Here is a 13,427-nt window from a genome sequence, read left to right as displayed (position 1 = left end):
TAAACAAATTTAAGGCTCAGCTGGACAGGTATTTCGAACGAACGGAGGGGTGAAATGGGAGTAGTGGTTGTGCTTTTTTTTTGGTTGATGCTGAATAAGCTTGCTTTCTTGCATCATATGCCGCTACTAATGTTATGCATTGTGTCCAGGAGCACTGCTTCTTTTATATCATGGTAGGCATTATGACATGGACATGCAAGGTCATGCATTGTATCTTTTGTAGGATGGCTCCTAAACATTAGTTCAGCTCTGTTGTTGTACACCGTGATGAAGATAGCTCTGTAAATTGGCAGAAATGTGTGTAGTGCTATGTTTGTTTAGTGTGTGTTGTTTAGTTTCTGGTTACTTTGCTTCCAGGAATGTGATCACCTTGAAAGCCTGTCCAGCTGTCCATGCCACGAGGAGGCAAGCCACAACTATGCACATAATTATGGCCTGCCATTCAAGGTATAGCAGACATCAAAAAAATTACCAGCTCCAAGAAGGTTCTGAGGACCATATCAATCTTGGTCAATATTGGTGGAGGGGGATGAAATACAGTCTGAAAAATATATTTAGAACCTACAGGGAGAGACAGAAACGGTGTATATTTTCACCACCCAAGCAAGCTAGCTGAAAATATAAATTTACAGTTTCTCAAAAATTACACCACAGTTTTATTTTTGACAAACTGAAAATTCATTCAAACGGGAGCAGTGCAAAGGAGGATATCATGACTCAAATGCCCATATGCAGTGATGCTTGAAGCATAGCCTATCAACAGTGGCAGAATGTGATATATGATCTGATAAGTCATCCTTCACCCTTTTCATGGCAAATGGATGTGTGCATGTATTGCAACAAATAAAAGTCATCCTTCACCCTTTTCATGGCAAATGGATGTGTGCATGTATTGCAACAACTAAAAGGAACTGTATTTTATGACAGTCAAGTTTAGTTCTGTAATGGTGTTGGACAAGTTCACCAGACATCAGCTTGCTACCTTGAGTAATCATTTGTACCCATATTGTTCATCCAGAACAGATGTCTTCCAGGAGGACAGTGTTACATCTTAGAGCACCCATATTATCAAGCAGTAGTTCTTTTTTTTTTTTTTTATGTGAACCCCAAACACGAGAGGTATTAGAACCTATAGTACTTAGTACCGTGCTTGGGTCTAAGACCACAACAATGAAATACTTTTCTGTCACATCCTTTTCACTTGCCTGATTCCAATAAACATTATATGAGAACGTTTGTGGGAATTTCTGTATAGTTGCCTGTGGCATAGGCTTCTACCATAGGCACCTCTACCAAAGGAACATCCATTCTCTATGTGAATTTGTAATTTCCTTGTGGGTGAGAGGTGATAGTGCCAGATCTCCGTAGGATATTTAGTCTCGGGGATTTTGTGTAGCAACTGTTCTGACTACACACAGTGGACCAACGACATGATTGAATTTTGCTAAGTTTATCCATTATTCTGTGGTTTTCACCACCTGCATATATATATATTTCAGTGAATTTGTTATTCAGAGTTTGACTATTTTCCTTAAATATTCAAATAAATATTTTATTTTATTTGAATATTTCATTAAATTTGTTATTCAGAGTTTATTTGCAATACTGAGGCAACTTTTTGTGAAGGCAAAGCATGCTCCTTTTTTAATGAGAAGTACACTTTACCTTCTATTCTGTCTCTGGAAAGCATGCTGCTGTTTAATGAACTGCCTCAGTAAACAGAAAGTTTTTTTTATTTTGTGTAGTTTTCATTACAGAAAACTTCTTTCCTCCATTTTCTAATAACTCCCTAGCTTATGAATGAGTCGTGTCTAGAAACTTGCTCAAATTTGCAATATCTGAACTATTTGTTCAGATATTGCAAAGCATATTCCCCTAGAAAGAGTTTTGAATGGTGGTTAGGTTTATGTCCCCAGGCAGAAAAGCCTATTCAACCCATGTAAGCATAATGAAAATTGAAATGAAACATAGCAGAAAACAATACGGTTATAACACGCATAAGGGAACATAAAAAACTTAAATTAAAAAAAATGGCTGTAGGATGGATGTGAGAAAATTTGCTTTCAACCAGAGATTTATTGATCATTGGAACATACTACCATCTAGTGTTGTGGAAGTGGGTAGTTTGAATGAATTTAAGGAAGGATTAGAACAGACTATTAGAGGTGATTAGGTTTTTTTTTCTTTTTTGACCATTGTTGTATAAGCCTGTTTCCTTTCATCATTTGCCCCTGCTAATACTAGTACAGGAACTCCCCGACTTATGCAAATTTGATTTTATTTAAGTTTTTGCCGGCTTCTGCAAACTTAAAAAAATCGTGGAAACATACTTTGCATCTATAAAAATAAATGGAGGTATTGGGAAAACATTGTAATGTGAACGCAATAACACTTTTTTTTTTGGTAATTTGTTCCAAGGCCTTGGAAGTTGAAATTTTCGTTATATAACTAAGCTGTTTATCTCTCCAAAAGGTCATTTTTATAATGGAAATTGCACTACACTTTCATCGTTATCATATGTTCATGTTATAAGAATCAATTTTGAACGGCTTTGTGATATTTTTCTAAAACACATTTCTGGAGGTCACTACTATAAATAAAATAATAAAAACAATTTGCATTTGCACTTTCCGGTTTATTGGGCTTTTCTGTTAGCGCAACCTGTTATAAATGGGTAATAAACTCAATCTTATTGCATTTGCAATAATCCCGATAACTGGAATTGTTGGAGGTTTTTAAGTTATTATGGTGAAATGTGTTCCCCTTTCACTGAAATCTTCAATTGTATAAAAAATGTAAATAAATTTTCAGAATCTTCTCTTCATTGATCATTGTTTTTTTACTTATTATCTATAAGTAAAAAAACAATGATTATTATCTATATGTTTTTTTACCTATTTACTTATTACAATGATGAAGGGAAAGTGACCAATGGAAAGTGAAAGTGCTGGCATTGCTAGGAAATGAAACGAAACAAAATTGATTTAGAAATGAAGATGATTAATTAAGAAGTATGAAACAGGACAAAGGTTGTCATCTATTGCATGGAATTAGGTCTCGCTGCTTCAACAGTGAATACTATTTTAAGGGACAGTGCGCATATAAAAGAACATGTTAAAGGATCAACATATTTCACGCCGGGGCCAGTCTGCCCCAACAGTGATCACAAAACAGCGTTCAGGTGCTATAATGAAGATGAAAAAGCTATTTAATAATATGGATGGAAAATCAGATTCAGAAGCAAGTGCCCCTAATGGACATTCAAGCAAGAAGTATTTATGAAGGTAACGATAAGGGCGGCAAACCCCAAGCCAAGTTCGTGGCAAGCAACAGATGGTTTAATAGGTTCACGCTGGTTTCCAAAACATTAAAGTATGTGGTGAAGTCGCCACTGCCGATTCTGCAGCTGCAGAGAAATTTTGTGATGTGTTGGAAAAAACTACCTCTAAATCTCCACAGCTCTCAACCTTCGCAGCGCCGTCACCACATACTTTAATGTTTCACGTTCTGCGAAAGGCTACGCAAGTCAGAATTTCCCTAAATAAGAATTTAGGAATATTTCTCTTTTGCTTCTATCAAATTCAGCTTGCATAGTTGCGAGTGTGGAATTTCCCTAAATTCTTATTTAGGGAAATTTTGACTTGCGTAGCCTTTCGCAGAGCGCAACCCTTACGTAAGTCGGAGAGTTCCTGTATTAGTAATTTAAAAAATTGTAAGAATGAATAAGAAACACATTTTTCCTTCTTCTTCTTGAATGTTAGGGTGGAGGTTTATCTCAGTGCCCTTAATGTTGTTATTGTGTTTGAACACCTTGCAATGCCTTGAAGTGACAGTAATTAATTTATGGTGTGGGGAAGTTTGTTAGATAGTCATTGGATTGCTGGTTGTTATTCCAGAGGAAGATTAGTAATGCATTGAAAATTATGGATTGAGAACTTACAAGTTTTTCTTACATGAGGCAGTCATCTCATGTAATGCATTCACTGAACACTAAATGATTTTTTAGATTGCTGTGTTTATAAACAACAGTAATACAGCAACATTTCAGAAGAATGTATTAAGAACCAGTGTGGGTGGAGTGACATGATACCATTCACTGTACTGTATTTTTATAAAAGTGGTTCCTTATTTATTATAAAATTGTTTCGTATGTGTATGAATTATATTTTTGCCATGGCTCAAGGTCTCTGGAAATTATGTTCCAAGCAATTGCTTGATTTTTTTTTTTTTTTTTTTTTTTTTTTTTGTGCTTCAAAAGCTGCCATTCTTTGAGTCTAAAATATATATTAACAAAAACATCATTAGATTAATGCATGGTTAGGCTTACAGTGGGAAGCCCACTTGTTACACTTTTACAGCTGTTAAATTTGGTGGTCACTATAAAATGAGAAATTAATTGTGATTAAATATATAATAGTAATTAATCCTTATAGCAGCCTGTTTAGTGTTCACTCATAATATACTAAATTTGCTTTGCTTCAATAAATGAAATGAAAGATTTTCATTTTCAGGTGTACACTTTCCAGCCATTGCTAGTATAGTTGCTAACAACTTGCGTTCTTCAGAAAAGACATTTTTTACTAGTGTTGTTACATCAGGACCAGCAGTTGGGTGAGATAAAATTGTTTAAGTTACTTTTTTCCAATAAACAAGTGTAAAGATTGTTAAAAATTAGAAAATTACTACCAACAAAGTGAATTAAAATGTTTTAGCTCTTGAATTTAAATTTTAAGGTGACATCTATTATTACATGCAACAATCTGTGAAATGCATTTTTTTTTTATGTAAGGACACCTATAAATAAAGAAGTCCAGATGGTAGATTTGATAAAAATTATGCTTTGCTACCAATCTCTCTAATCTGAAATGACTAACAACTGAAGAATGTGCTACTCATTTTATTATTATAAAAATAGTTCCCACACTAAAACTCATTTCTCTCATTATACCTCTAGAAATGATATGTGTAATATTTTTGTGGCAGTACCTAAGGATTCCCTCAAAAACACCTTGTGTTTTTGAGGGAACCCTTAGACACTACCGTTGTCTGCAGAGCAGGTCGTGGATGTTGTGTGAGTTGGATTGTATACTTAGTGATGTGTTGTTTTCTTGTATAGCTGGTCTCTTTATCAACCAGCCAGCTAAAGCCACCCGAAAATCTGCTGGTTGACGGGGGGACCCGAGCCATTTTGTGTACAAAATTAAACAGTTTTTTAGTCTTCCACCAAAATTTAGGTTTGCAATGGGAGAATATAGTAAGGAAACAAAGAGGGGAGATAGCGTGATTGAGGAGGATAGAGAAATATGCTGGAAGAGAGGATTCCATTCGGGGGACCCGAGCCATTTTGTGTACAAAATTAAACAGTTTTTTAGTCTTCCACCAAAATTTAGGTTTGCAATGGGAGAATATAGTAAGGAAACAAAGAGGGGAGATAGCGTGATTGAGGAGGATAGAGAAATATGCTGGAAGAGAGGATTCCATTCGGGGGACCCGAGCCATTTTGTGTACAAAATTAAACAGTTTTTTAGTCTTCCACCCAAATTTAGGTTTGCAATGGGAGAATATAGTAAGGAAACAAAGAGGGGAGATAGCGTGATTGAGGAGGATAGAGAAATATGCTGGAAGAGAGGATTCCATTTAATGGAGTACAGTGTTAGGGGATGCAGGTGAGACATCTCGTACTGGGAATGGGTCACAGGTTAACATTGATGCAGGTATTTACCCTTTGCACATGCTGTTTAACAATCTGATCTACAGATATGAGTTGTGTATAATACTGTTCACTGTATGCCATCAGGATTGCTGAGTATGGCTCATGTCTAGCTCATTGAGTCATGTGGAGCAACTATATAGTGGCAGACAAAAAAACTGCATCACCATAAAAAAGTAACATTTGTAGCGAAACGTATAAGATGTTGTTTGATTAGAGTCATTTTGTTTGTCACAAAGCAAAGGTATTGCTTCAGATAATGTTTCTATTACATCAGACAGTAATTGCAAGGTATTGCATCAGCCGTTTCTATAAAAACAGCATTGGAAGGGTATACATGCTCATTAGTACCCTGTTTTTGGAGGTGTAAGCATGGCTCCATATGTTCAGTTGACACTAAGAAAAAAAGTGTAGCTGTTGCTCTGTCCCAGGGAGTGCTTTCTACGAGAGCTATCGCCGATAAAACAGGCTACCACCAGTCAACAGTATCCCAGGTGTTGGAATTAAAGCGTGAAACTGGTAAAGTGAAGAGAAGACTTGGATCAGGCCGTAAGAGAATGACTACACCTTCCAAAGATCAATATTTGAAATGGCTATGCCTTCGTAATCACCATGCTAGTGCTCCTGATCTGGCACCTCCGTAGCCAGGTGGGCAGGAGCAGCAGTGGTTTGAGCCCATGACCACCAAATACGGAGGATGCGGAAAGGTCAGGGAATGACCACCGCATATCCCCGGAGCAATATGGCCTTAGTTGCTAATGCTCCTAAAAAATCCAAATAACAACAAACAGCTCCTGATCTGAAACTGGACTTTGAGATGGTGTTGAAATGAACTATCCAAAGATGGCTTTCGGAATGTGGTCTTCTTCCTCGTTTGTTGTTTCACGGACAAAAGAGCAATGGGACACCATCTTTTCTGACAAATCGAAATTCAACCTGCATGGCTCGGATGGGAAGTGATATAGGCGAAAATCGGAGTCATACCATCCTGACTGCATAACACCGAATGTAAAGTTCCTTGCTGGTCAGATGGTCTGGGGGATGCATAACAAGCAAAGGGGAGGGGCGAATTAAGTTTATTAACAGAACGGTGAATGCAGAAACCTACACTGCTATCTTCGAGGAGTGCCTGAAACCCATTATTAGGGATCACCACATAGAATAGACGTCCAAGTCCAAAACTGCAGTGGTGCCTCTGTAGCCAGGTGGGCAGGAGCAGCAGTGCATAGCCCGCTTCTTGAGTAGACCGGAGTTTGAGCCCATGACCACCAAATATGGAGGATGCGGAAAGGTCAGGGAATGACCACCGCATATCCCCGGAGCAATATGGCCTTAGTTGCTAATGCTCCTAAAAACCAAATAACAAACAAACTAACCAAAACTGCATTTTTCAACAGGACTCAGTACCTTTCCACACAGCAAAATTGGGAAGATTTATGCTATTTAGATTTAATGACGAGTTTGTTTTCCCTAATTTTTTCTCCCTTAAGGTGCAGGCATTACAGTGTTGGACTGGCCCGGGAACAGTCTAGATTTGAGCTCTATTGAAAATTGCTGGTGCATAATGTCATCTAAATTTTTTTTCTCATCAGAAGCCAACAAGTAAGATTCAACTGCAGGAGAGCATTGTAAGGGTGTGGTACCATGAAATTGGGCAACCGTATATCCAGAAGTTGATTAACTCTATGCCAGATTGTTGCAAGGCTGTAATTGCAGCTTGAGGAACAACAACAAAATATTGAGGTCTTATTTTGCTGATTTACAGTACATAATACTATTACGTTAATTTACCATTTCATTTTGTGCACGTGAATGCAATAAAATGTATGTTTGATTGTCATGATTGCCATTTGCACGATTTCTCATATTTCCATTAATTATGAATTTTACCCTTTGGGAAGATATTAATGGCAATTAGATATACCAGGTGGAGTCTTTTTATTGGATTTCATTCACACAGATATACACTGGTGTTCAAAGAAAGTGCATCACTCCTTAAAATTGTAATTGTCATCCGAATAACGTAAGTATATGGCTAAATTTCTTACAGATTGCATCAGATAAGATTGACACACATAGGTGATGACGTAATATTGCATCAGCTGTTACTTTCAGCTATATAAGCACACTCTGCAAGAGTTGCAGTCATTCCTTGCGTATGTCAGGATGGCAAGTTATTTGCAGTTGACGCCACAAAGAAAGAGTGCTATTTTTGCTTTACGTGAGGAAGGATGTTCTTCCCGTCATATTGCTTAGAGTCTCTTGTAATCAGTTGACAGTGAGATTTCTTTCTAAACTCAAGAATATTGGTTCTGCTGATAGGAAAAAAGGAACTGGACAAAACGAGTCTATACACCAAAACAGAGTTGGACTTGGAAGCACTTATGCCTAAAAACCATAAAGTTTCTTCGTCTGAGCTGAAAAGAGAATGGGAAAAACATACAGGAGTGGTAGCAAGTGCTGTAATGTTCAGAAGACGCCTCTTCAAAAATGGACTTGTAGCCCATTGTCCTAAGAAGAAGCCCCTTCTCACACAAAACATGAAAATGGCTCGATTAATTTGGTGCAAGGAGCATGTCAAATGGACCCCCAAGCAGTGGAAGTCAGTTATTTTCTCGGATGAGAAGAAATTCAACTTGCATTGGCTCTGATGGGGAAAAACGATTTGCCGTAGACATGGTGAAGAATACCATCCAGACTGTGTCTTGTCTACAGTGAAATTCCCTACCAGCCAAATGATATGGGCATTTCATATTGCGGAGTAGGTCACCTGCAGTTTATAAAAGGTTCCGTAAATGCCAGTGGATACGTGGCTATATTGGTAGGCAAACTGCTGCCAACCATTAGAGACCATTTCAACTTGCCAAGTAACTGCATCTTTCAGGGCGAAAAGTGTAAGTAGGCACTTCTGTAGTTACTTTAGCTTCATTTCTGCATTAGAAGTTCAACAGTAATGTACAGTCAGTCCACGTATAGCACGATAGTTGTGTTCCTAGAAACCCTCGTGCAATGCAAAATTGTGCAATATAAACAACAGGCCCTATGGGGAAAATAGGGTTAGGTGCCGACCACCCAAGATTGAACACACATTTGTAACCAAAACATTACCAAACACAATAAATAATCATAATAAAATACGTAAGTATTTTATTACGACTATTACGTAATAAAATATATCTAATGCTTTTGCTTCTATCGTAAGCAGATTTGTTTTTTGTTTGATTTTCTATCCAATCAGATGACAGCCGTTCCATCTCTTCCAATTCTTTGTGTCTTAATCTAACGGATTTTAATTACACTTTGAGTTGTTCCTGCTATGAAAGTTGTTTTTATTTTCTCTGCCTTCTTTGTAATTCTTGGCATTGCCTCATTTAGGTCTGTAGCACGTGCAATATCACATAGTCTTTCATTTCGCTCAAAGCATTTCGCAATTTCATGTTTTTTCTCTATCGACAGAGACGGACTGGCCATAAGCCTTACCAGGGAAACGCCGGTGGGCCGGAGGCTGTTGTGATTTTGGCCATAAAACTTTTGAACTTTTGACCCAGTCCGCATCTGTTTATCGATATTCTTTTCTTTTTCTCTCTGAATCTGGAGTGTCTTCACCAGGACACTTCCTTTTCACCTTTTAAGTATTTTACTCATTTTTTAGGGAATAAAGCACAATTACAAAATGAGGAGGCACGCTTGATACACATAACAAAGCTGCGCAGGTGTAGCAACTGAATAAACAACACCGTAAAGGCAGAGATACACTATTAACACCTCACATTTTACTAAAGCACATTTCTAGGGGGTTACTACCATAAAACAATAAAAACAATTACCGGTTGCGTTTCTGCTAGTGGAATCTGTTATAAACTGGTAGTAAACCCGATCTAATTGCATTTGCAATTATACCGATAGCTGGAATTGTGTTGGTTTTTATATTATTATGGTGAAATGTGTTTCCCTTCACTGATATAAAAAACATAAATACATTTTCAGAATCTTCTCTTCATTCCTGTCGTGTTGTGTTCAGTTGGGGTGATTCTGCGTTCGACTGCCATTTCTTGTAAACACAAAGGCGAATCGTGCATAAGCGAATTTGGTTCCTGCTATATAAGATATCGTTCCCCTATTTATAAATTGTGTATGATCGAATTTGTGTAGTGTAAACACGTGTTATACGAGGACTGACTGTATTTACATTTGTTACAGGTGAAAAAAAATGGTTGGAAGAACAGTCCATTACAACTCTTAGCTGGTCAGGAAACAGTGCAGATCTTAATCCTGTAGAGAACTGTTGGCATCATGTGGAATCTACAGTTGCCAGAAAGAAACCAAAGATCTTTAGGAAGCCATATTCGTGTTTGAAACCCCCAAACTATCAGTTGATTCTCTTCAGAAATTAATCTTGTCAATGTCTTGATGGTGTGCTGCTGTCATCAAGGCCAGAGGCGGTTCAACTAAATATGCGTTTGCACCTGGCAAACTTTTCATTTTGTTTTCCATTAAAAATGATAAACTGAAGCAAATTGAGGGCTTCTGATAACATTTCAGCCATAATTGTTGTGTTTAGCAAAACTGTTGTATAAAGATTACATAAGCTCATTTTGGAATATTTTGAGAGCTCCTGTCAAATATTACTTAGCTTTGCCCTAACTATTGATAAATATCTTTTGTTTATATTTCTATTTGTGATGCTAGTCATTAATGTATCATACCATCGCGAAAAAGGGTTAGAAATGTGAAATTCCTAGGTGATGCACTTTCTTTGAACACCAGCGTATATCCCATCTGACAAATGCATTTTGAACATTTCTGCAACCCACAATGCAGTGCAAAACACACTATTTGCAAAATTCACAAGTGATGCAGTTTTTTTGTCTGCCACCATAGATAAGGTGTGTCTCATCTAAGCATGAAAGAAAAGTAGCCAGAAATAAGCTGACAGCATGAAGCATTAGTAGGGAGGAGATAATTATGTTCATGACGTTCATGCACACAATCAGTCCACAGTTTTGTATGCTCACATTAATACAGAGATTTTATATATATATATATTTTTTTTAGTGGGGGGAGAGGAAGGAAATGGTAGACCAACAGCTGAAGAATTAAAAAATATTGCAGATATGAAATACTCTAAAAATGCCTGTTACGTATTCATAGTTTAGAATTCTGATAAATTCTGGATTAGTAGAAAGAGATAGAGTATCTTAGCATGGATTTTGCACCACACTTTCAATATATTTTTTAATTTATTCTGCCAACTTTACTATATCCATATTTCTGTTTAAAGTTAATGGCAAACTTATATCTGAAATTTTGATAGTGGGCATCTTATAATGGAAGGGTTCAGCTATTTTGCTCAGGCATAAACCTTTTTCTGAACTTTAAACTGGTAAAATTAAGAAATGTTATGGATGTGAAATTTTTCTCTTCCTAGTCTGCACTTAGTGGTGGAAAGTATATCTGTTATAAAGATTGAACACACTTAAACAAGAAAGAGTATTTTTGGGTGTTATTGAGCTGAAATTAAATGATTAAGGAAATTGTTAGTTGTGTGTGGGGATAAATGACTTGTGTTGCTTATGTCAAACTCATAGTGATTAATGAAATTTCCACCTGTTTATTTGATGAGAGATAGGATTGTGGAAAGTGATAGAAATGTTCCTACTAGCAGCTGATGCTCATAGTAGTATAGGGTATTTAAATTTTCATAAATGAGTATTTAACTATTTTCCATGGGACGGCAGAGAAATTCAGGTCTCAGTACTCTGTTTTTGATCCTAGATTCTAGCATATCTTGTTTACTGAAACACAGATTAAAAAAAACTTTATAAGATAAATTATATAATGCTGTATAACATAAACACTTTAAAACAACTTTTCCAAATGATTTTTAAGTGTTTATCTTATAAAGCATTTCATTGCATATAAAATTAGTCTTCTAATTTTTTCCACAATTTTCCACTTTTTTTTTAATTGTGGAAATTAGTCTTCTAATTTCCACAATTAAAAAAAAAGTGGAAAATAGCACCTTTCTTCTTGTATATACAATTAACTTGTGCCTTTAGTATTAGTAATGGCAGTGATGCAAGAAAGCAGACTTGCACAGCGTCAACCAAAAAATAAATAACCTGTCTATCCCCTCTAATAGCTTATATAGTTTTTCCTTGAATTTGTTCGAACTACCCATTTCTACAATGCGAGATGGCAGTTTGTTTTAACAATCAGTAATCTGCTGGCTTGGAGGAAAATATCAGCACATTGATCCTGCAATCATCGCTCCTCAATTTGAATTTATGCTTCCTTAAGTGTAGTCAAGAGGAAGGATTCCATCAACTTATTAGCTTATTAACACTGTTGGCGCCTCTCGTGCCAAGCGTTATTGTGATCAAGTGATTCTCTGAGCTATTTACAAAGCAGTTTTCTCACTGCGACAGTTCTTGTTAATTTGGAAAGTTTTTCTTACGTTTAAAGTTATTTATTGTTAACTTACTCTTACGAATTGTAAGTAAGTTACAGAAAGGAAAACCACCTTTCTTTTTCTTTCCTTAAACTAACAAACTAACTTACACCGCTTGGTCACTCTAGCGGCACTGCTCCTGCCTCCCCGTGGCGGGGCCGGAAACCTTGGCAGAAAAGGCTCTCTGCCAGGGGCTAAAAGGAGCTGACATGGATCACAAAGATAGTTATCCATCTGTTGAGCCTCGTGCCTCAACCTGTCCAAGGACAGATCAAACTGATTTTGACACCTCCCATCCTAAGAGACAAAGAACAGAAGTTTCCAAAAAGGAATCACCTCTGTTTCTTATAATACATTCCCAAACAAGTCAACCAATAGGTGCACTTTCTCCATTTCTTATCCAGAAATGTCTCGAGAATGCTGCCGGACCACCTAAAATGGTGAAAAGACTCCGTTCCGGAGATCTACTTATAGAGACTATGAATAGTAGGCACTCTGAAGCCCTACTAAGAATCCCAAAATTCGCGAATATTCCTGTCACAGTAACTCCACATGCCACCCTAAATTCCTCCAAAGGTGTGCTCTCTGAGTGGGACTTATTAAATGTTACTGAAGAGGAATTAGTCCAAGAGCTACAAGACCAAAAGGTTATACAGGCCAAGCGAATTAAAATCAAGAAAGATGGTGAACTGGTTCCGACACGCAGTGTTATACTGACCTTTTCAACACCAATCCTTCCTGCCACAGTTAAGGCTGGATATCTGAACTGCCATATCCGACCTTATATCCCAAATCCGCTCAGGTGCTTCAAGTGCCAAAAATTTGGCCATGCTCAAACTGCGTGTAGAGGGGTTTCAGTGTGCCCCAACTGTGGATCCAAGGAACACACTCAGACAGACTGCCCAGCACAAACACCAGTATGTCCAAACTGTAACGGTAGCCATCCAGCTTACTCAAAAGTTTGTGAAACCTGGAAAACAGGAAAGAAGATACAGAAATACAAAATAGAAAACAAAGTGACTTACCAAGAAGCAAGGAAACAAGTTTTGCTCACAGTACCGAAACTTACATATGCAGCTGCAACGCAAAAATACAAATCAGAAGGAACCCAAACTGAAGTGTCCATACCTCCAGCTACATCCATTTCCGCCTGGGCTCGGGCTGTTCTAGCGAATCCGCAGGAGTCCCCTAAAGAACAAGTAAAAGACCAAGCAAATAATACCCCAGTCACCGTACCACCAACTAGTACTCCATCAAGTTCAGATA

The 13,427-nt window shown here is 37.3% G+C and overlaps 1 protein-coding gene across 4 annotated transcripts in view; it reads left to right on the top strand.

Moving 5' to 3' along the window:
• MFS18 (major facilitator superfamily transporter 18) overlaps positions 1–13,427 on the top strand; it is a 299,997-nt gene that overhangs the window by 97,092 nt on the left and 189,478 nt on the right. For all 4 annotated transcript variants that reach the window (XM_090373372.1, XM_090373373.1, XM_090373374.1 and 1 more), the window contains one exon: positions 4,512–4,611. In XM_090373372.1, the coding sequence (XP_090229498.1) occupies positions 4,512–4,611 (100 nt within the window). The remainder of the gene's footprint in view (positions 1–4,511; positions 4,612–13,427) is intronic.

The sequence above is a fragment of the Mastigoproctus giganteus genome, chromosome 5 (genome assembly GCF_048544385.1).
Source record: "Mastigoproctus giganteus isolate SK-2022 chromosome 5, ASM4854438v1, whole genome shotgun sequence".
Classification (NCBI taxonomy): domain Eukaryota; kingdom Metazoa; phylum Arthropoda; class Arachnida; order Uropygi; family Thelyphonidae; genus Mastigoproctus; species Mastigoproctus giganteus.
The sequence above is the reverse complement of the archived record's forward strand: the minus strand, read 5'-3'. Positions and strand labels throughout refer to the sequence as shown.